Here is a 26,489-nt window from a genome sequence, read left to right on the forward strand (position 1 = left end):
CCGAGTTCTAGCTTTCTGAGTTTAATCTTTGTCCATCTCGCCTGCAGCCGCTGCGCTCCTCAGATAGCGTGACAGGGTCCTTCGCAGCCCCACCAGCAGGTGGGCATGTCGGCTGTCTGCCTGGGAACCTTCCATGCCTGAGAGCCCTCTCCTGACTTCCAGGCAGACCCAGTCAGCCTAGGCTTCACCGGTGTCTTGGGAGCTCTCTCGGGCGTGGAAGAGACTCTGCCAGCCTTAGCTGAGCCTCTTCTTCGTCCCACGACGCCCTGGGTCCTCGGCGTCCTCCCCGCGGGCCAGGCTCGGCGGGGCTGAGGTGCCCTCACGCGCTGAGGCCGGTCCCCCAGCTCTGGCTGGGGCCCCAAGCTCAGCCGGTGTCGGGAGCGGGTGAGTGGCCCTGGCCTTTGTCACCTGCAGCCCTGAGCCTGCACAGCTGCCGGGTGTAGTTCTCCGTGGCCGGGCGTTCGGGGTGGCTGCCCCCGCGGGCCGGGGACGGCAGGCCATGCCCAGCGGGTCGGTTTCCCTCAGTGGCAGTTTCCAAGAGGGCAGTTACACCCAAGCCTTGTTTTTACTTTAAAACAAACATGGACATATTACGGCATCAAACACAAAAATTTCCACGAACCTTAAAACTTAGAAGCGGTTCTGTGCCCCCAGCAGCTGGCGTCCTGCACCTGCCCCCCTCTGCCACCTCCTGGGACTGCTGGGCTCCGGGGCCCATGGTCTGGCAGGCTCCCCCGGCACTGTGAGCCCGCAGCTTGCCCTGAGGGGCCCGGGAGGGAGAGGCTGTGCTTTCATTTCTGAGACTCCCCTGGTCTCGTCCGAGTGGGCTCGTCCTTTGAAACCCCGTCGCCTGCCCAGGATCCAGGCCACCCGGTTGGTTCTCCACAGCCCGAGTGTGGCCGTGTCCCTGCTTGGGATGCTTCTCCAGGCTGAGCCCCGGGTCAGAACTGGCCCCCTTGGCTCACCTCCCAAGGATTCCTTACCCCCCAAAAAGCCCAAGGATGTCGTTAAAAACAATTAAAGCCCCAGTTGTATGGAAAACAGGAGAATCAGACATCGTTGTAATTCAATTTAAACTTTTATGGGATGACAGATGCGTGGAGGGTGGCTGGGAGGAGGAGCGTGGAGCTTCCTGGCAGGCCCCTTGTCACTTTTACGGTTTTCCATTGTTGCCAGACTGGGTGGCGAAGAACCTGGGTGAGTCTGTGAGGTCGCGGTGGAGGGGCGGGGCCTCTTGGGCCCCGCGGTAGGAAACCCGATCCCCCTTCCGCCTGCCGGGTGCCCACCACAAGACAGCAGCAGGAGGGGCCAGCAGGCAGCAGGGTGGCATGGCCTGCCATGGGCAGCCGCTCGCCCGGCGCAGGCGCCCAGAGAGCAGAGCCAGGCGTGCAGGTGCGGCGCCGCCGTGGGGCCTGACGGCGTATCAGCGCTCGCTGAGTCCCCAGGACTCCGGTCGGGGCCTGAGCTGGGGCGGTGCACATGGGCCTGGGGGTGACCGAGCTCCGGGCATGCAGCCTGGCCAGGCACTTGGGGGCGGGGCAGTGGCTGGAGTAGACAGACGCGCCAGCAGGCAGAGCCCCCGTCGGAGCCTGCGCTCGGGTCCAGGGACACGTGTGGGTCCCCAGGCTTCTGAAGACGGCCTCCTCCTCTTAGGGGGCATGTCTCGTTCCTGAGCAGGGGCCCCTGAGAGGAAGGTCTCCTCACTCTCCTCCCCGGGGGCAGCTGGCTTTGGCTGAGGCCCCCGAGGATGTCTGCATGGAGCAGAGCCCAGCGCCGGGCAGCAGCAGAGCCTCCCGAGACGAGGCCGGGTGGGGGGGGCGGGGGAGCGCTGCCAGGCCCAGCTCCTGGTGGTGCCGGTGGCCCAGGGGCAGGGGCTGGGGCACCGAGCCAGGACAGGGAGGGGCTGGCCTGACCTCCTGCGATGTCACCTCCCTGGGAGCTCGCCTGGGAGGCCACTGGGCCTGGCCATCCGCTGTGGGGAGGAGCTTCGCCCCTTCGCCTCAGGGTGAAGTGGGGGCAGCAGGGACCCCCCAAGGAGCCCTGTCCCAGTGGGCAACAGCCGGGCGGCAGCAAACAGCCTGCAGGGTTGCGTGAAGGCGCTTCCCGGCGCTGCTGGGGGTGAGTGGCCGCGGCAGTGGGCGATCAGGGGTACTGAGGCAGTCGTGCGCCCCACCATGGGTCTGCGTGGCGGTGCTGGGAAGCACGAGGGGGCCGCGACAGGAAGGCCCCCTGCGGCAACGTGCCCACAAGTACGGGTGTGGGTAAGAGGAGGAGGGACCGCGGCATTCAGGAGGAGCAACCTGGACAGACCGTGCGGCCCAGCCGCCGCTGTGTGAGCCTGCAGAGACCGCTCCTGACAGGAGCAACGCCTGCCCAGGGCAAGGGGATGAGTCGTCGAGCAGGCCAGCGGCACAGCCCTGCCCTGGATGCTCGCAGGCGCCTGCGCCTCGCGGAGTGCTCACGTGGCTCTGAACGCCTGTGGTGGGACACGTGAAGACTCCCTGGAGCTTGCTCCAGGGCGGCAAGGCCGGAGTCAGGCCTCGGGGCCTTCAACCCCACACTGAAGCCAAGGACGAGTGGCGGCTCAGACGGGTCAGTCCCAGGAGGGAGCACAGGCCGTTGGGCACCTTGCTTGACCCCGAACCTCTCTGAATGGTTTGTTCCTCTAGAGTACAAGTGGGTGGGGACTGACCCCCGGGGCCTACCCGCTGCCCCCACAGCCCAGGCCGCCCTCCCCGCAGCGGCGTCCTGAGCTTGGCTTTTTGTGCAGGACGCAGTTAATGTACCAGGCGGGGGATGTCTTATCTGTGCCCGGCCCAGCTCAAAGACGAGGGAGAAATAAGAGCAGCCAAATTGAAACCTTATTAAACCAAATTGGTCAGGTCTGATGGAGCCAAACCTAGACGGATCTTTGAAAGCTGATTTCATTTTTCCCTCCGGTCTGAGCCTCTTTGGATTGCAGTAACTGATCCTGGTGTAAGCTTGTTAGTGTCGACCTTGTGCGTCTCTCCTCCTTTCCCGACTTACATTTCATTAAGCGCTGATGCAGTCACAGGGCCCTGACCCTCGCCTTTGGCACAGCCAGGAGCTTCCAGGCTCATTAGTGGACAGAAACGGATAACAGGGTTCCAATCTCATTACGGCCGGTGCCATTATCACAGCAACCTCGCCCATCAGAAGCGCGGCTCAGCCCCCTTCTCTCAGTATCTGCTGATTCTGGAGGCCGTCGGGGGCCGGTCCCCCCACGTGTTGGCCCCCCGCGTGGGTTGTGGCTCTGGCTTCTCTGTGTCCTGTGCTGCAGAAACAAGGCTGCCAGAGAGCCGGGTCAAGGGCTGCAGTGCTGGTGGGCGCTGGTGGGGCTGACGTGTGTGGGGTGACGGGAGAGGGGCTTCCAGACGGGCACGTGCCCCACCCCCGGGCCTCAATCCCGGATCTGTGAAGTGCGGTCGCCGGAGCCGTCTGGGGGTGGTTGGGCGAACGGTGAGGACAAGCTTGTCACTCGACGAGCGTCCTGTGGACACCATGTCTCTCCTCTGCCCTCGCCGCCGCTGGCTGGGTGTCTGATCCTGCAGGCTGGTGCTGTGCAGGGCAGAGACGCACGCCTCGGGACCCCGCCTTGGGCCACTTCCCTGCCGGCGTTCAGCGGCCTTAGAAAGCGCCCCGGCCACTGTGAGCCCAGCCTTCCGCCGAGGGCCGCAGACACCAGAAAGCGCGGCACAGAGGCTCAGAAGCCTGAGAGAGCCCCTGAGTGGGGCCAGGCCGACAGGCATCCGCCTGCTCTCCCACTAGCCCGTCCCGCTGGGGCCCTGCTGGACAGAGTGGGGTGCTGAGGGGCTCTTGAGGGGCCAGGCCTGAAGCCTGCCGGGCTGGCCATCAGGAGGCACCGCTGAGCTCTGCTGGGTCAGGGGAGCTGGCTGGCCCCCGCCTCCAGCCCCAGAGCCTTCTTCCTGGGTCCATGGTGGGGGTGTCCACCCTGAGGCCCCCAGCACCACCCCAGGTCAGCTGGCCGGGTGATCAGGGGACAGGCCAGGAGCCAGGCCTGCCTCGAGGTCCCGGAGCTGATCAGCCCAAGTCCCAGTCTATCTGCCTTGTGACCTTGGAGACATCAAAAACCTCTGTTTTCTCATCCATAAAACTGAATGTAAAAATATTGACCTGCCTTGTAGGGTTTTATGAAGAATAACTGACCCAGAGGATGGTAAAGCTTGTTTGTTCATCAGAAAGGGCCAAACTGCTTAGCAGGCATGAGCTCGAGTTTGCAAAAGTGTTGGCTGGCTTGGTGTTCCTCCTCCCTCCTGCCAGCTCCCCGCCGCCGCCCACCGCCCCGTCTCTCGCCTCTGGGGCTGTCACTCGCCTCGCCGGTCCTTCGAGTGTTGCGGGTGCTTCCCCCGTGGAGGCTCAGGTGCCCCCCACACACGGTGTGGCAGGCACGCTGCAGGGACAGGACCCTGCGGAGGGCGGTGAGCGCATCACGGGGCTGGGGAGCAGGCCCGCAGCACGGCCAGGGTGAGGCCCGCGGACAGCTCTGGTGGGGCCCCACGCACCAGGCAGGGCTGGTATCTCTCCGAGGTCACCCGGTCACCCCGCGCCACATTCCTGGAAGGCCGCGTCCCGGCGCCCGCACGGACCCTGCAGGGTGTCTCTTTCTGACTGATCTTGACGGTGGCTTTTGACACCGCTCCTCTCACTTTCTCTGCCCCCTGACCTCCTGGTTAGGTGGTTAATGGTCTTTAAACAAACACTGGCTTTTCAGGCTCCACTGGGAAGGACCAGGCTCTTTCCGCCCAGCCCTCCTCTACGGGGAGGAGACGGGGGTTCCACACCCCGACCTCATAGACTGGGCGCCCGAAACCTAGTGGCCGGCGCTGCCTTCCGCCGAGGGTGTCGGTGGGGGGTGTCGGTGGGGGGCCGCCTTCCGCCGAGGGTGTTGGTGGGGGTTTCTGCCCCTCTGCTGCTGTAAGCAGAGGTCCTCTGATGGTCTCGTCACCCGGACGTGGGTCTCTGCAGACGCGTTTCTCGCGCTGTACACGTTTGTGGGGCCTTTTCTGCGCCTGCTCCTGATTTAGCTGCCTTGGGCACAGAAGTGTGCTGCTGGGTGGGCGTGTGAAGGTTTGGGAACAAGTAAGATCCGTCGCCCCTGGTGGTGTCCAGCCGCGCCCCACTCCTTGCCCCCGCTGCAGCCCCTGCCGCCTCCACACCTCCAGGCGCCCTGGCTGTGAGTGGACTTTCTCTGGCCCCGCACAGCTGGCTCTTGTGATCAGGGTGTCAGCTCAGACATGGCCTCCGCAGAGGTCTTCCCTGACCTTTGCCCCCACACAACCAGACTCTCCCAGCCCCCAGCGCGGGGCCCCAGCATCATGGCGCATCGTTCGCTCTAAGCAGGGCGTGAATGATGCACAGACTGTGGGTGTTGGTCACACGTACCTACACACACTAAGCGCCACGTGTCTGTTCCGTTTATGCTAATGGGCGTCGTTGCTACGACAGTACCTGTAGTGCTGTTTCTGGATGCTGCGTTCTTTGCGGACACAGCTGGCCCTGTCCCCACGCCCGGAACAGCGCCCAGCATGCAGCGGCCCCGGGGCCCGTGTGTCCAGGGAATGAGGAGTGGCTCTGCCCGGCGAAGCCCGCAGGCTGGCAGCGGGCGGGTCTGAGCAGGCAGGGGTGGCACAGCGGGTGACGTGGCCGGGAGGCACTGGGGCAGGGCTCTGCCCAGCGGGGTCTGGACAGCCGTGTTTGTCCTGCACTTTCGAGGCAGCCGGGCGAGGCCAGGCAGGCGGGGGGTGGTGGGAAAGCAAGGCTAGACTGAGGGCTGGGGAAGAAAGTGCAGGACGGAGCCTGGGTGGGAGGGGGCGAGAGGGGCCCCAGAGCTGCAGTCAGGCTCCAGTGACCACCACCCCCAGCCAGGCCCGGGCGCCCCGGGGGCCTGCTCTGTGCGGGGCCGTCTGATCGGGAGCCCGTGGCTGCTGGCAGCCCTGGGACACAGACCTCTCTGCGTGGGCCCCACCCCTAGGTGCAGACTCTGAGCCCGCTCTCCTGTTCCACCCAGGTGGTGAGGAAAGTGAAGTCCATGCAGATGTTTCACACGCCCGTCAGCGCCGCCATGCAGGGGGACCGGCTCGGCATCTGCGTCACCCAGTTCGACCCCAAGCTGCTGGAGCGCGGCCTGGTGTGCACCCCCGAGTCCCTGCACACGGTCCACGCGGCCCTCATCTCCGTGGAGAAGATCCCCTACTTCCGGGGGCCCCTGCAGACCAAGGCCAAGTTCCACATCACCGTGGGCCACGAGACGGTCATGGGCCGGGTGATGTTCTTCAGCCCCGCCCCCGACAGCCTCGACCAAGAGCCCGTGCTGGACTCCTTCGACTTCTCCCGCGAGTACCTCTTCCAGGAGCAGTACCTGTGCCCGGGCCCAGCCCCGGCCGCGGCCGACGCGGCTGAGGCCGCCGAGAAGGCGGGCCAGGCCTCGGCAGGCCGCTGCCCCCGGCAGCAGTGGGCCCTGGTGGAGTTTGAGAAGCCTGTCACCTGCCCGCGGTTGTGCCTGGTGATCGGCTCCAGGCTAGATGCCGACATCCACGCCAACACGTGCCGCCTGGCCTTCCACGGTGTCCTGCTGCACGGGCTGGGAGACAGGGACTACGCGGAGAGTGCCCTGCCTGCGCTGCGCGTGTACAAGCTGAAGCAGAAGCACGGCGTCGTGGAGCGGGTGAGCACGCCTTCCTGCCTGCAGTCCTCAGACGGGGAGCTGCATCCACGTCCTCTGGCTCGGCCGGTCAGAGCCAGGCCAGCACACAGGCGGGCCCTGCAGCTGCTTGGCCCAGCTGGTCAGCGCAGGCGGGCGGCTCCTTGGGCGGCCCCCCACTGTCAGCCGTCCCTGCAGCCCCACCTGGGAGCCCTCGCCCGCTGGGCCCTGAGCGGACGCGAGTCCCTGTGGCTCCCTGGCGTCGAGTCCAGGGGTCAGGGACGGGCATGGTGGTCCTGGGACCGGCCGATGTGCGCAGACTCAGAGCCGCCCGCTGAGACGCCGGTGCTGGGAACTCAGGCTCCCATGGGGCCTGCCTGAGGCCGTCCTGGTGCAGCCCGGAGTGTGTGTAGCTGCGGGTGATGGGGGTGGGTGTGCAGGGCCCTGGAGCCCATGACTGCGGGTTGCGTGGCCTCGTCACCGACCCCCTGTGCCTTGTCCTCTGCTGGCCCCCAGCGCTGACCCCCGGGGGCCTCGGCGCACGCTGCTCTGCGTGCCTCACGCTGGAAGGCATAGTGTCATCTTTGCCCTGGCCGCCTGCAGACAAGTTTCAGTGAGAGTTGGCACGGCCGGGAGTTGGGCAGTCTCTTTCCCTCAGTTCCCTTTCTGGAGAAGCGGGGGCTGTGCAGCCCTACCCTCAGGGCCGCGGGCAGGGGGGCTGCCGTGTGGGCAGGGCCAGCCCCGAGCGCCAGGCCGCATCTGCTCTCCTGCACTTCCCTCCTGGCACAATTGCCCGGGTCCCCAGCTGGCACCTCTCTCTCCGCCGTGCTGGGGTCAGCCTGGGTGTGCCGGCCCCCCTGGGCCTGGCCCCCGCTGGCGCCGGACGGGCAGGGCCTGCGGGCTGGGCAGAGGAGCCTGCGGCATCGGCCCAACCGAGTGTGGACGCGCAGACGCCACTGGGCGCGCTGGCCGGCTTTGAAGTCTGGGCGGCTCTGCCGAGGCTCCCAGCTCACCCCGCTCCACTGCTGACGGCTCGCTAATTGTGCCCGGGGACCCAGGGAGCACGCCGGCCCCGGGCACAGCCGGCCTGAGACTGTCTCTGGCCAGTGCGGGCTCTTCGCTGTCCGGCAGCGCTGCCTGCCGCCCCCCGGGCCCCACCCAGCTCCCAGGCCACACAGGGAAATCGAGACTCTTCTGGAGCCGCAGCCGAGCAGGCCCCGCCTTGGGGAGATCAGATGGCCGCCCGCGAGTGCTGGCCCCGCCCAGCGCCCAGGTCTCTCCGGCCTTCCCCACGGCGTCTGATAGCCCGTGTCTGTTGGCCCCCCTTTGAAAATGGCTTTTTCTGTATAGACAGAGGGCCAGGGCGGCTGGTCGTGGTGGAAAGTGCTGGCTCTGGACCTGATGTCCCGAGCAGGTGCTGGCCTGGCCCAGCTGTGGACCAGTCCCCCCGCCCCCAGCCAGAAGCTGTGGCCTCTCTAATGGAGCTGGTGGAAAGCTGGTGAGACCGCGCGTGGGAGGGCCTGGCCCGAGGGGCGAGCCTGGCCTGTGAGAGATGCCCAGCCGTGTCCACCCACCTTTCATCCCAGAACACGGTGCTTTGGTGCCCCTTCGTTGGCACCAGAGGAGCTTCACCCACGTCAGCGCCCAGGGATGGGGACAGTCAGCGAGGCAGGGTCCGTGAGTCAGGGCCATGGACACCGGGCCTGTCCCTGCGGGTCGGCGCCCTGGGTGCTGGGCAGGCCTCGGTCTTGAGGAGTGGGCCTGGGTGTCCTGTTAGTGGGTGTTCGGGCCAGAGCCGAGCCCCGAGGCCTCTGGAAGTTGCCCAACAGAGTGAGGTGACTTGCAGGTCAGTCTCCACCCCTGGGTTTGCCCAGGGGGGTTACGTTGGGCCAGTCGTCCCCAGAGACCCTGTGTCTTCCTTACAACCACCTTGCAGGGGATACACGTGTCCTGTGCCCCCAGAATGGGGTGCGGAGACTGGGGAGGGTCCGGGCCACCCCACCCGGCGCGGTCGTGGCAGCATGCTCCTTAAGCCGGAAAGGACAGACGAGCCTGGACACCTTCGTCCAGGGACCTGGGCACTGCCGGTCCTGGCGGCTCCAAGGGCCCTCCCGGTGCCCGTCCTCCGCAGGCTGGGCACCTCGCCCTGCTGGCCCCGGGCGCGTCAGAGGAGCACCCGCACCTGCAGCCCCCGCTGCCCCCAGCTTCAGTTTCTGCGGCCGAGGTCCTGGCCCCTGGGCGGCTGTCTTGCTACTGGGTCTCCCCTGTTCTCGCGGACACCAGCACCCCCTCCTGCCAGGAGCCCTTCTGAAAGAAGCCCCCAAGGCTCAGCAAAGCCCTGGGCACAGGCTGCGGGGCCAGGGGACGCGGACCAGGCCCCCTTCCAGTGGTCCCCCATCCCGGCGCCCGTCCTCCGGCTAGAGTTAGGACAGTCGCCTCAGGACTTGGCAAGTCCCAGGCCATGCCGTGGAGCCAGCCGGAGACAGACGCGCGTTGACAACGTAAATAGGTGTGCTGCAGCCGAGTCCCACTTGGGGGCTGGGGCGGAGGGGCCGCGCCTGGTGGACCCCCTGAGAGGCTTGCTGTGCTCGGGGAGCAGCCCACGGCTGCAGGGCTGACCACCCAGGTGGGTCCTTCGTGGACGCTGCGGCCCCTTGGACCGTCTCACTGCCAAGGCTCAGCGTGGGCCCTGGCCAACATCCCGGGGTGGGCTCATGGGGAAGCCGGCCTCCTGGTGGGACGTGCTGGTGCCTGATCCCCAACGGCTCCGCTGAGGCTGGGAGCCTGTGGAGACGAGCTTGACCGCCGCCCGCAGGAGGCCTCGTCCTCTGACCCCAGGGGTCACTGAACGCCAGCCCTGCGGCAGATGTTTGCTGGGACCCACGGCCGCACCCCATCACTGCTGGAGGCTGTGTGCCAGGTGCAGAGGGTGCCCTGGCCCCTGCTGGCTCCCCGGCGGGCATCTGTCCCCGCTGTTCCCCCACCCCCGCATCGGCAAGCGACTCAGATCCTGTCCCTGAGCTCAGGAAAACCCTTGCAGACAAGGGCTTGCGGGTCCAAGGGGCTCTGAGGGCCTCCCTGCTCTGGCCAGCGGCCTCAGCAGTGATGCCGAGCTCGGGACTGGCCCCCAGGTGGGGACGCGCACGGCTGGCCCAGACCCACGGATCCGTTTGGCTGTTGTCCTGGCCCTGCTGGCTGACCAGGCCCCCCATGAGGCTGGGACAGGGCTTCACGTTCAGGCCCTTCTGCGGGGGTTCAGCTGGGGGCCTGCGGAGGCGACAGGCACCCTCGCCCTGAGCCTGGTGACGCCTGCTCACCTGGACTACCCAGTTCTAGGGGCCGGAGAAGCTGCTCCGTGCCGTCCACGTGCAGCAGGCCTGGGCACCCTCGCACAGCCTTGCCACGTGGAGGGCGCGGAGCAGCTCCCACGGGGGTGAGGCTGACGGCTCTCCGCGTGGCCTGTGTCCCGTCCGCCCGTCACTGGGAGCGGGGGGGCGTGTGCCTGGTATCTGGCTGATGAATCTAGTCGGGTAGGCTGTGTTTTTCTGCAAGGTTTTTAGGGTAAGTGGGGCAGTTTCTGCTCTTCAGAGCAACCCATCCGGGTGCTTGGCCAAATCTTGGCATCGTGGGAAGAAGTGCGATGCTCCTGAGCCTGGCTTGTGGGGCCCTAGGAGGAGGTCCCCGCTGACCGCATGCCCGCCTCTGCATGCTGCCCAGGCAGCGCCCGGGGCCCAGAGGGCAGGAGGAGGCCTCCCTGGCACTCCGAGGCCTGGTAGACCTGGTGCTTACACGCGCGTGCACACCCCTTCCCCCTCTCTGCAGAGGCCTTGGAGTGGGTGCACAGCCCCTTCCCTCCTCTCTGCAGAGGCCGTGGAGTGGGGCTGGCAGGTGGCCTGGGGGTGGGAGGTCACCGAAGTGCGGGCGGGGCGGGCTCGGGAGTGGGTGGCACCCCTTGGCCTTCCTGAGGAGCTGTCGGCTCCAGGACGGGCAGGCAGGACTGCTGTGGGCTCTCATCAGCTCTGTGTATCCCTGCGGGTGGTGGGGTAGGGGGGCTGGTCATCAGTGGTGACGCGGGCTGACCACCCGTGCACGTGGCAGACGGCCTTCCCCTGGCACTGACACTCTCCCCGGGCGGGTGGGCACAGGTGCTGGATGACCACAGCGTGATCGGCCGCTCCCTGTTCAAGAAGGAGACCAACATCCAGCTGTTCGTGGGACTCAGGGTGCACCTGTCTACCGGCGAGCTGGGCGTCATCGACAGCGCCTTTGGACAGAGCGGCAAATTCAAGGTCCACATCCCTGGTGAGTGGCGGTTTCCTCCCGCTCGCGGGAGCTGTCACCCTGCCAGGCTCAGCCCGCGGGGCCTCATGGCCTCTGCCCCCACTGCCCTGTGCCCAAGAGCCAGCGGGTCCTGGAGACGGCGGCTGTGGGCACTGCGTCTGGTCTAAGCACCCAGGGCACATCACCTGGCTTGCGCGGGGCATGGAGCCACTCAGACCAGCAGCTCAGAGGGCACGTGGCTCCCTGGGGTCGGGGTTGCCACCCCATTCCTGCCTCCTGCTGGCTCTGAGGCGGGCCTGGTCCCCGTGGGGCTGCGGCGCGCGTCTGCTGCCTGGGGTCCCGCTGTGCCAGCCGGTGGCCTCCCACTGGCTCCGCAGGCCGGGAAGGAGGCCAGGGAGTCCTCTGGGTGTCCCGCCCCACCCCAGGCGCGCTGGGCCTCTCGCGTGGGACCGCGCAGCCCGTGGGGCCAGGCCGGGTATCAGAGGCCGGGTTGCAGGTGAGAGCGAGAGGCAGGAACGGGGGAACGCTGGCCTGGGAGTCGGGCTCCATCTGACGCCCTGTGTGTGGAGTTTCCTGACGAAAACCTGAAATGGTCTGAACCACAGGAAGCCTGTCTCTGGGCTGTGTTTGCCCATCGCGACCCATGGCTCCTACTTGAGGCTCAGGACGGACGCGGGGGCGTCAGAGTCACGTGTCTGCTTTGAGCTGTAGTACGGGAGCAGCGCCTTGTGGAGCCTTGGACGCTGCCTTCCGAGACCTCAGAGCTGGACGGGCTCGCAGGACAGCCCCTCCCCATGACACCTGAGGAGCTTCCCCCAAAGTCTGGTGCCTCATGGTTGAAGGGCCCGCATTGACAAAACTGCCCCTTCCAAAGGGCCACCTCCGTTCGGTAGGCCCGGAAGGCCGAGGCCCTCCCTGCGAGACAGCTTGGGGACCCGCTGGGCGGAGGGTGGTGAGGGTAGGGGGCGTGGTCAGCGGTGACAAAGGTCCCCCCGTCCATTTCCACGTTGCTGGCTCCCAGTGACGCTGCCCGCGTTCCAGGTCATGCTCCAGGAGCCTGGCCGTGGGGCAGCACCCAGGGGTGCAGGGGTCCCGGAGCCACCGCGGGGTCAGCCCGGGGTCAGAGGCAGGTCTCGACTGGATGCACAGTTCTAAGCATCCCTCGGACAACGGTCTGAGGAGGCAGAGGGAGGGGGGGAAGGCCGAGGCCGCTGCGGCACAGGAGACCGCGCTCCGGGGAGGTGGAAGCTCACGTTGGTGCCGGGGGTGGGGGGTCCCTGGCGTCCTGGTCACGATGTGGTCGTCTCCCCACAGGCTCCACACAGTGGGCCTTCGGGCTGCGCCGGCCCTCTGGGTTCAAAGTGAAACTGTTTTCTTTCCTGTGAGACGCGCCCTGCCCACGCACACCACCCCAGACACTGAGTCCCACCTGTAAACGCTGCCTGGAGTGGATTCTCGGGCACCCTTGGGAACCTGAGCTTGGGCCACCCTCTTAGGGGCACCCGCCAGGGGCCTCCAGCCTTTTCTGAGGCACCGTGGGCTGGGTGTGTGCGGGCTCTGCAGCCCTGTGTGCCCAGGAGGCAGGGACGGGGCTCCTGCAAAGAGCAAGGGCCTGCGGCCTACCAGACCCGCCTGAAAGCCTGGCTGGAATGTTAACCTTCCTGAGCCTCAGTTTCCTCATCTGTAACATGGGTCTTTTGTGAAGGTTTTTTTTCCTTCCCAACTCTCTTAAATAACTTGATCCATAGGGAAAAGTGGAAAGAAAAGTGTGCTGAACACTCATGTTCCTCAGATTTCACACCTGTCGGCGCCGCACGTCGGCAGAGAATGCACAGTGACCCCCACGCCAGCTCATGCCCCCGAGGACGGCGCCTCTGCACAGCCACCCTCTGCTGGAAGGGCCCTTCCAGGGAGGAGGACCCAGCAGGACCGTGCCCAGCCCGGAGCGTCACCTCCCCGGAGGAGCCCCTCGAGGGTACATGGCCGACGGCTGATGTCGCCTTTGAGGCGCCTGACCGCGTGAAAGGGAAGTCTTGCAGAGAAAAGAAAAAAGAGACCCAGTGAGAGCGTGGCGCTGGGAGGCTGCGCGAGGCTACTGTCCTCTTCAGCTTTCTCCCGCGCGGAGTGCACTGAACGAGCTTGGCGGGTGCGTCCACAACTCTGGGCCAAAGACACAGAGACCACCCCCAGCTCAGACCCCTGCACCGAGCCCGGACCTGGGCCGTCGTCAGCCATGGCTCCAGGGTCACGGGGGTCCCAGAGTCACGGGAGGCAGCCCCTGCTGCCCCCGGGCCCCACCATCGAGAGGCCGGGGAGGCAGTGAGGGTCACGGGCTCCTCCCACCTGGAAGGATGAGTCACCCGTCGCTGGACCGCAGACGGCCTGGGCCCGAGGGCAGTGCCCACGAGGGCCCCAAGCCCCAGCTCTGGGGCCGCGCCGTCAGGGAAGGCGGGTGGCACAGGGGGCAGTGGGCTCGGTGAGAGCCTTGGGAGGGAAGTGGGCTTACTCCAGGAGGGGCCCCTGCGCGTTTGAGCAGAGGAGGCCAGGGTCTGCGGTGTGTGGGGTGGTGCTCCAGGGAGCCTGCACAGTCCCCGGGGAGCCCCACCGGGGCCCAAAGCCGGCGGCGTCAGGGCAGCGACCCTGAGGTGCGGGGACCCCCCCAGGAGAATCCCCGGCCAGTCAGCAGCCTCCCACCAGGTCCTGTCACCAGCCGGCCGGGGAGACTCCATAAAGCAGCCTGGCAGGGAGAAAAGAGGGCTGCAGAGCGGTGAGGGGCGAGCGCTGAGGCTTCAGAAAATCCCTGTAAAGTGAGAACAAACCATCCATCTCTCCCTGGCATCTCACCCGACAGGGGCCTATAGGGCTCTGGCTCCGTCTGTGGGGACAGCAGCTCAGAGGCCCGGTCCCGAGCCAGCCGCACGCCGCCCTCTCCGGAGCATCGTGACTTGGGGGGCCGTGTCACCGAGCGCAGGGAGCCCTTGGGGTGCCTCTTCCCCCCAGAAGAATGGCCTGCCTTGTCCCTCTTTGGCCAGTGAAGCACTTCTAAGCAATTGTAAAAATTATATGAACCCCATCGAAGAACTGTTACAACAATGTTTATACCCAGTATTTGAAACAAAGACAATGATATTATAAATAATTGCAGATGATGAAGATAGGCAAGAAAAAATAACATCATTAAAAGAATTTTACAAGACGGACCGTTCACAAAGATGGATGGAGTAACACAATACGGTAAAAATATCTGCAATTAACATAAGCACGGCCCCGTGGACAGAAACCATCTGCCGGCCCCTCACCCAGCCGGGCCCCTGCCCGTTCCCACGGGCCACGCCGCGGCTCCCTGTGCCCCGGGGAAGGGCCCCTGGGGGCCTATGACCAGCAGGCCGGGGCTGCTTGGGAGGCTGTCCAGCAGCGCGAGAGCTGGGGCTGAGGGCTGTCCTCTCTCCGTCCTGCCCCCGGCCAAGGCCAGCCCGTCTGTGCCCCCACAGCGCCCGACGCTTCCTCCCAGCTCCTCGATGCAGGGCTGGGTCTCTGGGGCCGGGGACGAGCCCGTGGCCTCTGGATGCCTTGGACAGTGTACAGTAGCAGCGCCTCAGGCCAGGGCGGCCTCCCACTCCCCCACCTGCAGTGGGCGGGCGGCCCCCAGCAGAGCGCATCCCTGCACCCCTTTCGCCTTTGACCAATGTTTGATGTTCTAAAAAAAGGTTATTTTTAACCCTGGAAAAACTTTGGCCACAGAGAAGAAAAGAGAAACCCTCGAAACCAGCGAGATTAGAAGACTCCCCCGAAACCAGCCAGATGAGAAGAGGCTCCCCCGAAACCAGCCAGATCAGAAGAGGCTCCCCCGAATCCAGCCAGATGAGAAGAGGCTCCCCCGAAACCATCCAGATCAGAAGAGGCTCCCCCGAAACCAGCCAGATCAGAAGAGGCTCCCCCAAGACCAGCCAGATCAGAAGAGGCTCCCCCGAAACCAGCCAGATCAGAAGAGGCTCCCCCGAGACCAGCCAGATCAGAAGAGGCTCCCCCGAGACCAGCCAGATCAGAAGAGGCTCCCCCGAGACCAGCGAAATGCTCGAGCCCTGCCCCTGCCCCGACCGGGAGCCCCTCGCCATGCACCCCTGTGCCACCTCCTGCGGCCGTGTCCCTGGCACAGGCAGCGTTGCCGAGGTTTCTGTGGCTCCGGCCTGGGCCTTGCGGGTGGGACCCACGTGGTGCTGCATCCCTGGGGTGTCCTCGCCAACCCGCCCGCCCGCCTGCCACCCTTCTGAGCACAGGTGGGCTTTTCCCGGGGGCCCCCACGACCAGCTGGCCTGGTCCCCACCTCGTGGAGGATGCGGTCGGTGGGCTCTGGAGCCACACAGCTCGGCCCTAAGTGTCAGGCTCTGCGGGAAGACCAGGGCGAGGGCAAAGGGACACCGCAGCGTTCAAGCGGAGGCTGGCTGCTGTGTGCCGGCCCCACCTCTGCCACCAGCCCCTTCCCGTCTGTAACGGGGCTCAGAGCACCTTGGGGCCTGGAGTGGGAGGAACGCGGGGCTCTCGTGGGGAAGCACTGATACAGGGGTCAGCCCCGAGCAGGGGGTCGGCGGGGCCTCAGTCCACGAGCTCAGGACGGAGCTGCCACCGGAGCCAGGCAGGGCTGCTGTGGGCACCCCTGGCCACGTCCCCCAACGCCAGGCCCTGCGCCCATCTCTTCCCCTGACCAGGCTCCCGGCCCCCGCTTCCCAGACCTGAAGAACAAGCCTGGCAGCCTTTTGCCTCCTGGTGGCCCTGTGCTGACCTTGACGGAACCATCCTCCCCGCAGCCCACTGGGGGTCTCGGCCTTGCCTGCCAAGGGCAGAGCCTGCAGCCACCGGCGAGCCTGCGGCTCTGGAGGAGGGCGGGAGCCTGACCGCTGCCCGGGCCCTGGCTCAGGCCCCCCTCCCTGCAGCCCCAGGCCCAGCGGAGCCCCCAGCCGGCAGGAGCAGTGCGGGCCACAGCTCTGCCAGATGTGTCTGAGCCTGTGCGTCCGCCAGTGTGTGCCCGTGTGAGTCCGCACTCCTGTGTGTCTGTGCCTGTGAGTGTGTGTCTAGCCTGTGTGTGTGAGTCTGTGCCCGTGTATGTGAGTTTGAGTCTGTGCCCGTGTGTGTGAGTCTGTGCCCGTGAGTGTGAGACTATGCCCGTGAGTGTCTGTGTCCGTGTGAGTCTGTGCCTGTGTGTGTGAGTCTGTGCCTGTGAGTGTGAGTCTGTGCCTGTGTCTGAATCTGTAACTGTGACTGTGGGTCTGTGCCTGTGTGTGAGTCTGCCTGTGTGTGAGTCTGCCTGTGTGTGAGACTGTGCCCGTGTGTGTGAGTCTGTGCCCATGAGTGTGAGTCTGTGCCTGTGTGTGTCTGTGCCCATGAGTGTGAGTCTGTGCCCGTGAGTGTGAGTCTGTGCCCGTGAGTGTGAGTCTGTGCCCATGAGTGTGAGTCTGTGCCCGTGTGTGTGTCTGTGCCTGTGTGTGTCTGTGCCCGTGAGTGTGAGTCTATGCCCGTGTGTGTGACTCTGTGCCTGTGTCTGAATCTGTGACCATGACTGTGGGTCTGTGCCTGTGTGTGAGTCTCTGTCCGTGTATGCGAGTGTGAGTCTGCCCATGAGTGTGAGTCTGTGCCTGTGTGTGAGTCTGTGCCCGTGAGTGTGAGTCTGTGCCCGTGAGTGTGAGTCTGTGCCCATGAGTGTGAGACTGTGCCCGTGAGTGTGAGTCTGTGCCCATATGTGAGTCTGTGCCCATGAGTGTGAGTCTGTGCCCGTGTGTGTGAGTCTGTGCCCGTGAGTGTGAGTCTTTGCCCGTGAGTGTGAGTCTGTGCCCGTGAGTGTGATTCTGTGTCCGTGAGTGTGAGTCTGTGCCCGTGAGTGTGAGTCTGTGCCTGTGTGTGAGTCTGTGCCCGTGTGAGTCTGTGCCCGTGAGTGTCTGTGTCCGTGAGTGTGAGTCTGTGTCTGTGAGTGTGAGTCTGTGCCTGTGTGTGAGTCTGTGCCTGTGTGTGAGTCTGTGCCCATGTATGTGAGTGTGAGTCTGTGCCTGTGTGTGTGAGTCTGTGCCCGTGTGTCTGTGCCTGTGTGTGAGTCTGTGCCCGTGTGTCTGTGCCTGTGTGTGAGTCTGTGCCCATGTGTGAGTCTGTGCCCGTGTATGTGAGTGTGAGTCTGTGCCCATGAGTGTGACTGTGCCCGTGAGTGTGAGTCTGTGCCCATGAGTGTGAGACTGTGCCCGTGAGTGTGAGTCTGTGCCCATATGTGAGTCTGTGCCCATGAGTGTGAGTCTGTGCCCGTGTGTGTGTCTGTGCCCGTGAGTGTGAGTCTTTGCCCGTGAGTGTGAGTCTGTGTCCGTGAGTGTGATTCTGTGTCCGTGAGTGTGATTCTGTGTCCGTGAGTGTGAGTCTGTGCCCGTGAGTGTGAGTCTGTGCCTGTGTGTGAGTCTGTGCCCGTGAGTGTGATTCTATGTCCGTGAGTGTGAGTCTGTGTCCGTGAGTGTGAGTCTGTGCCTGTGTGTGAGTCTGTGCCTGTGTGTGAGTCTGTGCCCACGTATGTGAGTGTGAGTCTGTGCCTCTGTGTGTGAGTCTGTGCCCGTGTGTGTGAGTGTGAGTCTGTGCCTGTGAATGTGAGTCTGTGCCCGTGTGTCTGTGCCTGTGTGTGAGTCTGTGCCCGTGTGTGAGTCTGTGCCCGTGTGTGTGAGTGTGAGTCTGTGCCCATGAGTGTGAGTCTGTGCCTGTGAGTGTGAGTCCATGCCCGTGTGAGTGTGTCTGTGCCCGTGCGTGCACTCGCGTGTGTGTGTCGTTTTTCCTTAGAAGGGGGGTGACTGAGAGGCCAGCTTCCTGACAGGGCAGTTGTAAAACATTCATAAAACTTTTATTGGACTTGCCACCCTTCCAGATAAATATTTTTCGATTTTATGGGCTTGTTTTAGGGCCCTAAGCTTAATCATGGCTTTGTAGCTGCTTTAAAAAAAAATTAATTATTGTTTTGGCAGAGGGAGCCCCCACCCCAACCCCAGCAAAGGCGGCAGCTCTCTGAGCTCATGAATTCCTGCCTCTCAACTCTTGCCCTCTCCCTGCGTGCCCTCGCAGTGCGCCGGGGTGAGCCTGGACGCGGAGGAGAGTGGGAGAGGAAGACTCACTCCAGTCCCCACTGCCGCCCTGGCCTCGTGGGAGGGCAGTCAGGCCCGCTCACGGCACCCATGGGAGAACGGGCTCGGGGTCCCGCTGGGCACCTGCCGCCCCCGTGGAGCCGTCCGCTGGGCTGATGCGGGTGGGTTTGCACAGCCCCCGGCTCCTTCCAGCCCCTCGCGGGCTGAGCCTCACCCCGTCGCCCCCCAGAGCTCAGCGTGCTGCCCAGCACCCTGCTGCAGCCCCATCCTCCCCGCGGCAGCGAGAGGTGTGTGCCCTGCAGAGGGGTCCATGCACGCTGTGTGCACGCCAAGGGCAGAGCCCGGCTCTGTGTGCAGTCACGCGTGCCCGGTGGGCCCCGGAGGGGCTGATGGGCTGTGTCCGTCCCTGCTCCGTGCTGCGTAGACCTTTGTGCTGGACGCGGCCCTGAGCACTCTGCATCCCCTGAGCTCCCGTGGGCCTCGTAGTTCAGAGACGCCGTGGAGGCTGCCTCCTGCTCCTGGAACGCGAGCCCCAGGAAGGAGCCCCCAGCTGCCTCTGCCTGCGCACGGACAGGACCACTGCACCTGGGCAGGGTGGGAGCCTTCTTGGAGGCGGCGGCAACTGAGCTTCGCTTGAAGGGGGCGGGGAGGCGGCCTGGGGAGGGCTGTCCCAGGCGGAAGGGACTCTGGCTCTGCTGCCCAGAATACGGGGGTTGAGGGGATGCTGGGTGGGGCACGGGGTGCCTTCTGAGGGGCAGGATTGGAGGTGACTGGGGGTCCTGGCTCCAGGAGGAAGGTCTGACCCAGGCTGGGGGGGTGGAGAGAGGGTCAAAAATCAGGCCAGACGCGGTGGGTGACCAGATAACGTGAGGGCAGGGGAACCCTGATGCACCGAGAGTCAGGTGTCACTGGCCTGTGCCAGGTGCCCAGGGTCGGGGACCCTTGCGGCCACATGGCGGATGGCTGTCAGAGCCATGCCTTGGGGACGCAGTGACCGTGCCACCAGCCTTGGAGGGCACACTTGGGCACCCCCAACACCTGCCTCCCCTGGGCCTGTGAGAGCCAGCCAGCCCGCTCTGCCGCGGCCAGGGAGGGTGGACCCCGGAGCCCCTGTGTTCCGGGCAGGAGTGTGGAGGGACCCAGCTGTCGCCCCCAAGCACCTGTGGCAGTCCGGACTGCAGCCCACCCGCCCGCGTTGGAGCTGGGGCCGATACGTGATCAGACTGCCACCCGTGGGCCCTGGAGCCGACTGCCCCAGCCTTTGTGCCCCTTCTTTACCCCGGATGAGGCTTTTTCCCGACTCATAAAAATGACAGTTTTAATAAGTGGAATTTTTTTTTTTAAGAAAAGCAATATGAAGTAGACTTTTATTGTCAATAAGCTCTTCCTTTTAAACCAGTTATCGTAGTTTCTGCTCTAGGTATTTTAATTGAAGATTAACTGCTGTTAGAGTGCGCATTTGGGGAGTGAGTGTCTGGAGGGTTCAGATTCAGCTTTCTTGCCAGTGGGGACTGTGTTGGTGGGGCCACCGGGTCCCAGGCCCGTACCCGCCAGCCTCGGGGGGCTGTGAGTGGAGGAGGCCCCCGCAGGAGGGTCCGTGACCAGCGTGGGCTCCTGCAGGCAGGGCCGGTGGGTGTGTGCCCCGAGCTGGCGCATGCCGACCCGGGAGCCCCCCGCTCAGGGCCGGGGGGAGGCCAGTGCGTGGCCGCCAGGAGCTGACCAGAGCCTCCGCAGCGGTGGCCCTGCCTCTGGGGCCTCCTGTTGGAGGTGTGTGTGCACAGTGTATGCGTGCGTGTGTGTGTGTGTGCTCTGCAGACCGGCCTGCTTCAGAACTTGTGTGTGTCGGGGCGGGGGCGGTTGCTGTGGGTGGGGGTGCTGGGCGGGGGTACGAGGGGCTGGGCAGGGTGGGGGCGAAGCCGTGGGTGTGGGCACACAGGTGTGCAGGAGACAGCTGGCAAGGCCGGGCTGGAGAGCTTGGACACCAGCCTGAGGAGCGGCTGAGGATTGCTGAGACGGGCACGCGGGTCTTTGTTCTGGAAGGGTCTCTGGCTGCCGACCCACGGGCAGATCAGAGAGGGAGCTGGCCCGAGAGCCTGGAGGCTCCTGCCAGGAGGCCGGTCCCGGGCCTGCTCTCCCCCGCGCCGGGGCGCCCACCACCGCTGCAGGGTCCGAGGCCCGCCTGGGGCTCCAGACCACAGCCCAGGAACAGCCCTGTCACGCCTGCCCTGGCCGAGGCGAGCGGGAGCCGCTGCTGGTGCTGGGGGGTTCCCGGGCACCCAGCAGCCCCACACCAGCTGTGCCCGTTGCAGGCGACCCCGGGCCCCTCTGCCCAGGCCGCCCCCGCGACCCACCCTCTGATGCTCGCAGCCAAGTCATTTCCTACTTGAGAATGGTTTTCCTTTTCACCTTAAAACAAAGTCCTTCCTTCCGCACGGCACCCTGCTTTCCCTCCCCACACACCCCCGGTCGCCAAAGCCTTAGCTGCATTGTAATTTCAATTTACACAGTGTGAGGAAGATTTCTGCAAAGGGTCCTTTTTTGTTTTTGAAGAATTCATCATTGCTGCTAAGAAGCTTAATATAAATTAAAGGAGGAATTAGGCAACATTAAGACATCAAAATAGGGGTGCAGGCGCCCACTGCCTCGCCTCCGCCCGTCAAAGGGCCGCGAGGACCCGTTGAGCGTGGAAGCCTCAGATGGGCCCGTCGCCGCTGCCGCCTCCCCGTTTCCCTTTGTCGCAGGGACGGTGGAGCACACGTCTGATAAAAGCTTAATCACCTTATCTTTTTAAAGCAAATTGCATCTTTGTTTACATACGGGGTCCATAGCAGGACGGGAAATGAGGGAAACTGGGCCCCCTCCGCCCAGCCCGCCAAGCTGGAGGCTGGGAGCACGTGAGCAGCCCGGCCTCCTAGAGGAGGTGTTCCATCCAAAGTTGCCATCCCCCGAATCGGGGTTCGGCAGGAGGGGGGCCAGGCGACCCCGCCTGCCCCGCACCGAGCTCACTCGCCTCCTACACTCCACCGCCTGCCTGGCTGCCCATCCTCCTTGGCCCCGTCTTAAGTGGCCTCAGCCACACCCGCCCCGTCCAGAGTGGGGCTCTGGCTGAACTCATGGTCTCTGAGTCCCTCTGAGCTCCCCAACCCCCATCACCCCACGATGTGACCCCCCCAAAGGTCCCCCCGCCCCCGCCGCGGCATCTCAGCTCTGCCCAGAGCTGCTTGCCCTGGGAATGGCTGGACTTGGGCCGGCCGAGGGGGGCCACTGTGGGGGCCGGTGACCCGAGCCGCCCACCCGCGCGGAGGCCCCTCGCCCAGGCTGGCCCCAACATGAAAGCCAGGCCAGCAGCTGGAGGCAGTTTGGCGGCTTTGATGGCCACGTCGGGGCGGCACCCACGGCCTGGCCTTGGGAAACAGCACGGCCACATTCTTCCCTGATTACCGAGCCCGGCCTGGCCAGCGGCCTCCGGCCCATTGTGCCTTTGTGTGGGGCTGGCGCTCGGTGAGAAAGGCCAGCCCGGCCCTGGGAGAGTGTCCCCAGGGGGAGCCGCGGGGAGCAGCATCGCCCCCCGGGGTCACGCCCGTCGCCCCTAGGCCGCCGGGCTGGGCTCCGAGAGTCCCCGGGTTTAGGGAGAAGGAGCAGGGACGCCCTGAGCCTGGGTTCAGGCGCTGTGAGAGCCTGGAGCCTGGCGGCCCTCCCTCCTGCCCGCCCCCCTGGCCGGGTCACAGATGGGCCACTTGCCCGGTGGGTGGCGTTTCCCGCTGGGCGGCCCCCTGGTCTGCTGCCCTGCACACCCAGGCAGGACCCCACCCACCCTCTGGTTTCATCCGACACACCCGCCTGCAGTCGCAGGCCAGACCCCCATCCCGCCCTCGCCCTCGACCTGCTGCCGGGGAGCTCCTGCTGCCAGCCAGCCTGGGTGGGACAGTGGCTGAGGAGGAGTCAGCAGGGAGGGCAGGGCACGTGTCCAGACGCGGCGCCTTTGGTGTGGTGGCCGCGGGGTCACACTCAGGACCCGGGATGCGAAGGAGGGGAGAGGCGCCGTCTCCTGGGCAGAGGTCCGCACGGCGGCCCCCGGTCAGCAGTCGCCCAGGGCAGTGGTCCCGGGGTGGCTCTGGGGACGCCTCCTGTGCAGGCAGGCGGTGGGAAGGGCCACCAGAATTCGGCCTCAGCGGCTGAGACCCTTCCTGTCTGCTCGTGAGCCCGACTTGGGGGGCACCTTGCAGACATGGAGCCCGAGGTCCCCCCGGAGCCCTGGCCCCGCAGCCCCACCAGCACGGGGCCAGGCGCTTGCTGTCCCCAGGCGTCACGCTCCCCCCAGGACCGGATGCTCAGATGCGGCCCTCAGCACTTCCACGTGGCCAGTGCGCGGCGCCGGGTCCCCGGGTCCCCCTAGCCCTTCGCGGGGGAGCCAGCCCGCGGCACCGTCCCCGCTGGCCTGCAGGCCGCCCGGCCGTCTCGCTGCTGCTTCTCAGACCTGAGCTCTGAGAACGCGCCCCCGGCGTCTCCCAGGCCAGGAGCACTGTGTACAGGCTTCCAGGCGACCACCGACGCCCTGACCTGCCCTCCGTCCACGCCACTGGCCTCTCGGCCGAGTGGAAAGGCCACCCTGAAACAAGGCGGCTCCCAGTAGCGTTGCCAGGAACCCCAACAGCCAGCTGCCCCAGCGGACGCGCGCTGCTGGTCGGCACGCTGGCCTCGCGTCCAGGCCGCCCCATAACGGAGCAGAGAGCAGCGAGAGACGCCGCGTCCTCCCAGCACCCGGCAGACTCCCGGCTCCGCTGCTCTGGGCGACGTGAGGTCTGTGCCGTGGGTAACAAGAGCCCTCACAGCAAGATGGCCCGCAGATGGGGCCGCGCCTGTCTCCCTACCAGGCGCCAACCCCGGGAGCCCCCTCCCTGGCAGCCGTCAGACCTCGCAGTACCAGAGGGCCCGGGCGCCCATGCCGTCCTCCAGGGTCGGTGCCAGCCCCCGCTCTGCAGGAGGAGCCCGGAGGCAGAGGGCACCTGCCGGCCTGGCGCCTGCGGGAGGGCTGGCCCAGGGCCCTTCCCACGCCCCGCGCCCTGGCCCAAGGCCTGCGGTTCCTCAACCCGCTGCCCAGCAGGAGCCTGGCTCCCCGGGGCAGTGGGCCCCTCGGCCACTCGGTCCCGGAGCCTCGTCAGCCAAGCGCCCGGCCCCCCCGCGCAGTGGAGAGGCAGGCGGAGCCCCCGTGCAGGGCAGGGCCGCCCCAGCTAAGTCTGCGGCCGTCCCCGTCCCAGACACCCCACGGTTGCTCCTCGTGTGGGTCCAGTGCAGCGCCATCTCCCACAGTCTGCCTCGGGTGCACACCCCCGCTCCCAGGTGATGGGCTGGGGGCGGCCGCCCGCATTCAGCCCCAGACGTGGCCCAGAGTTCACACACCCGCCCAGCCCAGCCCAGCCCCTCAGGCCCCGCTCCCCACAGGCATGTGGGGTAGGGGGGACGGGGGTCCTCCTGGTGTGTCGCAGGGCTCCGCTCCTCGGGGAGCCAGCCAGCGCCCGGGCGGGGAGGGGAGCACCCCCCAGGTGCCGGCACAGGTCGGGCAGGGGGCGCCCACCCCCACCCCGCAGGCTCCTGACACCCAGCCGGGGGTCTGTGGCAGATGGAGCCCCTGTGTGTGTGTGTTAGGAGTGAGTACCTGTGTTAGGACACGGCGGCCTGCCGGTACCCTCGCTGCCCAGAGGGGGAGGGCACAGCTCGCTCCCACCAGGACCCCCAGCAGGGTCGCGGAGCTCACAGAAGGGGAGTGACTGGCCCTGGGGTGCCCGCTGGTGCAGGGCTGGCCGGAGCCTCAGCCTGTTCTCCCGGGGCAGCCCACGAAGAGGCTGCTTCCTGCTGCCCCCAGGCAGGCTCCTTGTAAAGACAAACCCTGCAGAAAGGGGCCCTGGAGCTGGGGAGGGCAGGGCGTCCGCACGGAGGAACAGCATCAGCTGTCGTGAGCCCGCAAGGGCCCAGGACCAGCTGCGGGGACAGAGAGCAGTGGGCGGCGGGTGCCAGCAGGAAGCGAGCTCTGCCGTCGCTCAGCCAGCAGTGGAGACAGCGGGTCTGCACCCGGCTTAGGTGCTGAAAGGAGCCAGGGAGCCGTGGGGCTGCCCCACTCGGCCTGGAGTTGGGGGACAGCGTCCACCAGCACCCAGGGAGGGCGCGCCAGCCGGAGCTCACCGGCCCCTCCTTCCGCCCTCCCACCCCCCGGAGTCCCTGGGCAGGACTGTGATGCCGCCCGCAGAGTCACCCCAGGCCGGAGAGTGTCTGGGGTCGCGGGTGAGAGTCAGAGTGAGCGCCCGGGGCAGCGGGCCATTCACGGCAGGAGAGGACAGGGCCAGTGAGCGAGGGGCTGCCCCAGGGGCCTGGGCACAGGCTGGGTGCGGGCAGGGGGCTGGGAGCTGGTGGGAGCCTCGCTGAGCCCCAGGCCAGACAGGCTGGTGGCCGGACCAGCGTTGGGGGGAGAGCGAAGCGGGGGAACAGAAGGGGCAGGCCCAGCCGGTGCTGGGGAGGTCCTGGCTCCATGGGGGGGTCGGGCCAGGCTGGTGCTGGGGGTCCTGGCTCCATTGGGGGTGGGGGGGCAGGCCAGGCCTGTGCTGTGGGGTCCTGGCTCCATGTGGGGGCGGGCCAGGCCGGTGCTCGGGGGGTCCTGGCTCCATCAGGGGTGGGGGGGCGGGCCAGGCTCCATCCAGGGCGGGTCACTGCAGCGTTGGGGACCCGATGGAGTGACAGGCTCCCCCTCTGTGCCTTGCAGGTGGCCTGAGCCCCGAGTCCAAGAAGATCCTGATGTCCGCCCTCAAGAAGCGGGGCCGTGCCGGCCGAGGCGAGGCAGCCAAGCCGGAGGAGGCGGAGCGGCCGGAGCCTGCCCAGCCCGTGGGCCTCAGCCTGTCCTTCAAGCGCTACGTCTTCGACGCCCACAAGCGCATGGTCCAGTCTCCCTGAGTGCCCGCCGGCCCCCAGACCCAGCCAGGCTGCAGTGCCAGACATGCCTCCGCCTCTGGATGCTCCCCGGAGGCCCTGGGCGGGCTGTGTCCCCACGCCCCATGCCTCTCGCCGGAGGAGCCACCTCAAAAGGCTCAGGGTGCCCCAGGCTGCCCGGTTGGCAGCTGCAAATAAATGCCCCGTGGTGCCCACTTGCCGTGCTGGCCCCTCTGCCTTCACGGGCGCCCCCTCCCTCCCAAGGCGAACGTCCGAGGAACTGCCGCGGCTCCCAAGGGGCCTGGGGCCGCAGGAGGGACCCAGACTCAGCACCCAGTGGGCTGAGGGCATCCATGAAGCGTCAGGCCCTTAGGCAGCCTGGGTGGCCCCGGGGTCTCCTGGACCTTGAGAGAGCAACCATGTCCAGGGAGGGCACCTCCCAGAGGAGCACCCGTGGGGTATCTGGGAGTTGTGGGGGCCAGGCTAGTGCGACGGGGCGGGAGGCAGGCCGGGGGCTGCCCCCACACGCCAGCATCAGGAGCTCCCAGGCCGGGCGCTGAGCCCCACAGAGCCGCTCAGAGACCCGCAGAGGCCCTCAGAGCCCCGCAGAGCCCCCTCACGCCCCGCAGAGCCCCCTCACGCCCCGCAGAGACCCCTCAGGGCACCGCAGAGCCCCCTCAGAGCACCACAGAGCCCCTTCAGGGTACCGCAGAGCCCCCTCAGAACCCCACAGAGCCCTGCAGAGCCCCACAGAGCCCCCTCATGCCCTGCAGGGCCCCACAGAGCCCTACAGAGCCCTGCAGAACTGCTCAGAGACCCACAGAGCTCCATAGAACCCCTCAGAGCCCCGCAGAGCCCTGCAGAGCCCAACAGAGCCGCAGGCTGGCTCCTCTGCCCCCTGCAGCCCAGCCATCCCTGCAGACAGGTCACAGGGCATCAGGGCGTTTACAGACGTTTGCAGGACAGACAGATGCTCCAGTGGCCCTGGGTTTGGCCTGCAGGTGGACACAGGGTTCCCTTTTACCCCGGTAATCGGCGCATCATGCCATAATTTGCAAACACGGCATTAAAAGCATGACCAGGGACAGGCTGTGATCAGGTGACTAGGGCCTGGTCAGCCCTGAGCACAGCCCTGGGAGGGCAGGGTGCTGTGGCCCCGTGTGTGTGGCTGTGCTGGGTGGGAGGTCCGTGTCCAGGACGGTAGCAGAGGGCCAGCCGGGCAGGGAGAGTCCAGACCCAGCCCCCACATCCCAATCGGGAAGCCCCTGTGGAACGTCACCGACTCCCCACCGCCGGCCAGACTCCGGGCCCGGCTCCCATTCAGCCCCCACCCCTGCCTGCAGCCGTCTCTCCAGGATGGGGTCCCCAGGGGGTGGCTTCAGGGAGAGGCCCTGCAGCCCCCAGCCCGGTGCATTTCACGGGGAGCAGCGACCCCAGGTGAGAGGTGGACTCAGGCAGGGACGCTGAGCCACAGGGTGGGGGCCCCCAGCCATGGCTTGCGGCTCCGG

At 66.3% G+C, this 26,489-nt stretch overlaps 1 protein-coding gene across 1 annotated transcript in view; it reads left to right on the forward strand.

Annotated features, from left to right (window-relative positions):
* Positions 1–25,249, forward strand: part of EEFSEC (eukaryotic elongation factor, selenocysteine-tRNA specific) — a 109,165-nt gene extending 83,916 nt beyond the window's left edge. Inside the window, exons 5-7 of the mRNA XM_052639407.1 lie at positions 6,050–6,706; positions 10,828–10,984; positions 24,818–25,249. Of these exons, the coding sequence (XP_052495367.1) occupies positions 6,050–6,706; positions 10,828–10,984; positions 24,818–25,005 (1,002 nt within the window). The 3' untranslated portion in view covers positions 25,006–25,249. The remainder of the gene's footprint in view (positions 1–6,049; positions 6,707–10,827; positions 10,985–24,817) is intronic.
* The last annotated feature ends 1,240 nt before the right edge of the window (positions 25,250–26,489 follow it).

The sequence above is a fragment of the Budorcas taxicolor genome, chromosome 1 (genome assembly GCF_023091745.1).
Source record: "Budorcas taxicolor isolate Tak-1 chromosome 1, Takin1.1, whole genome shotgun sequence".
NCBI classification, from domain to species: domain Eukaryota; kingdom Metazoa; phylum Chordata; class Mammalia; order Artiodactyla; family Bovidae; genus Budorcas; species Budorcas taxicolor.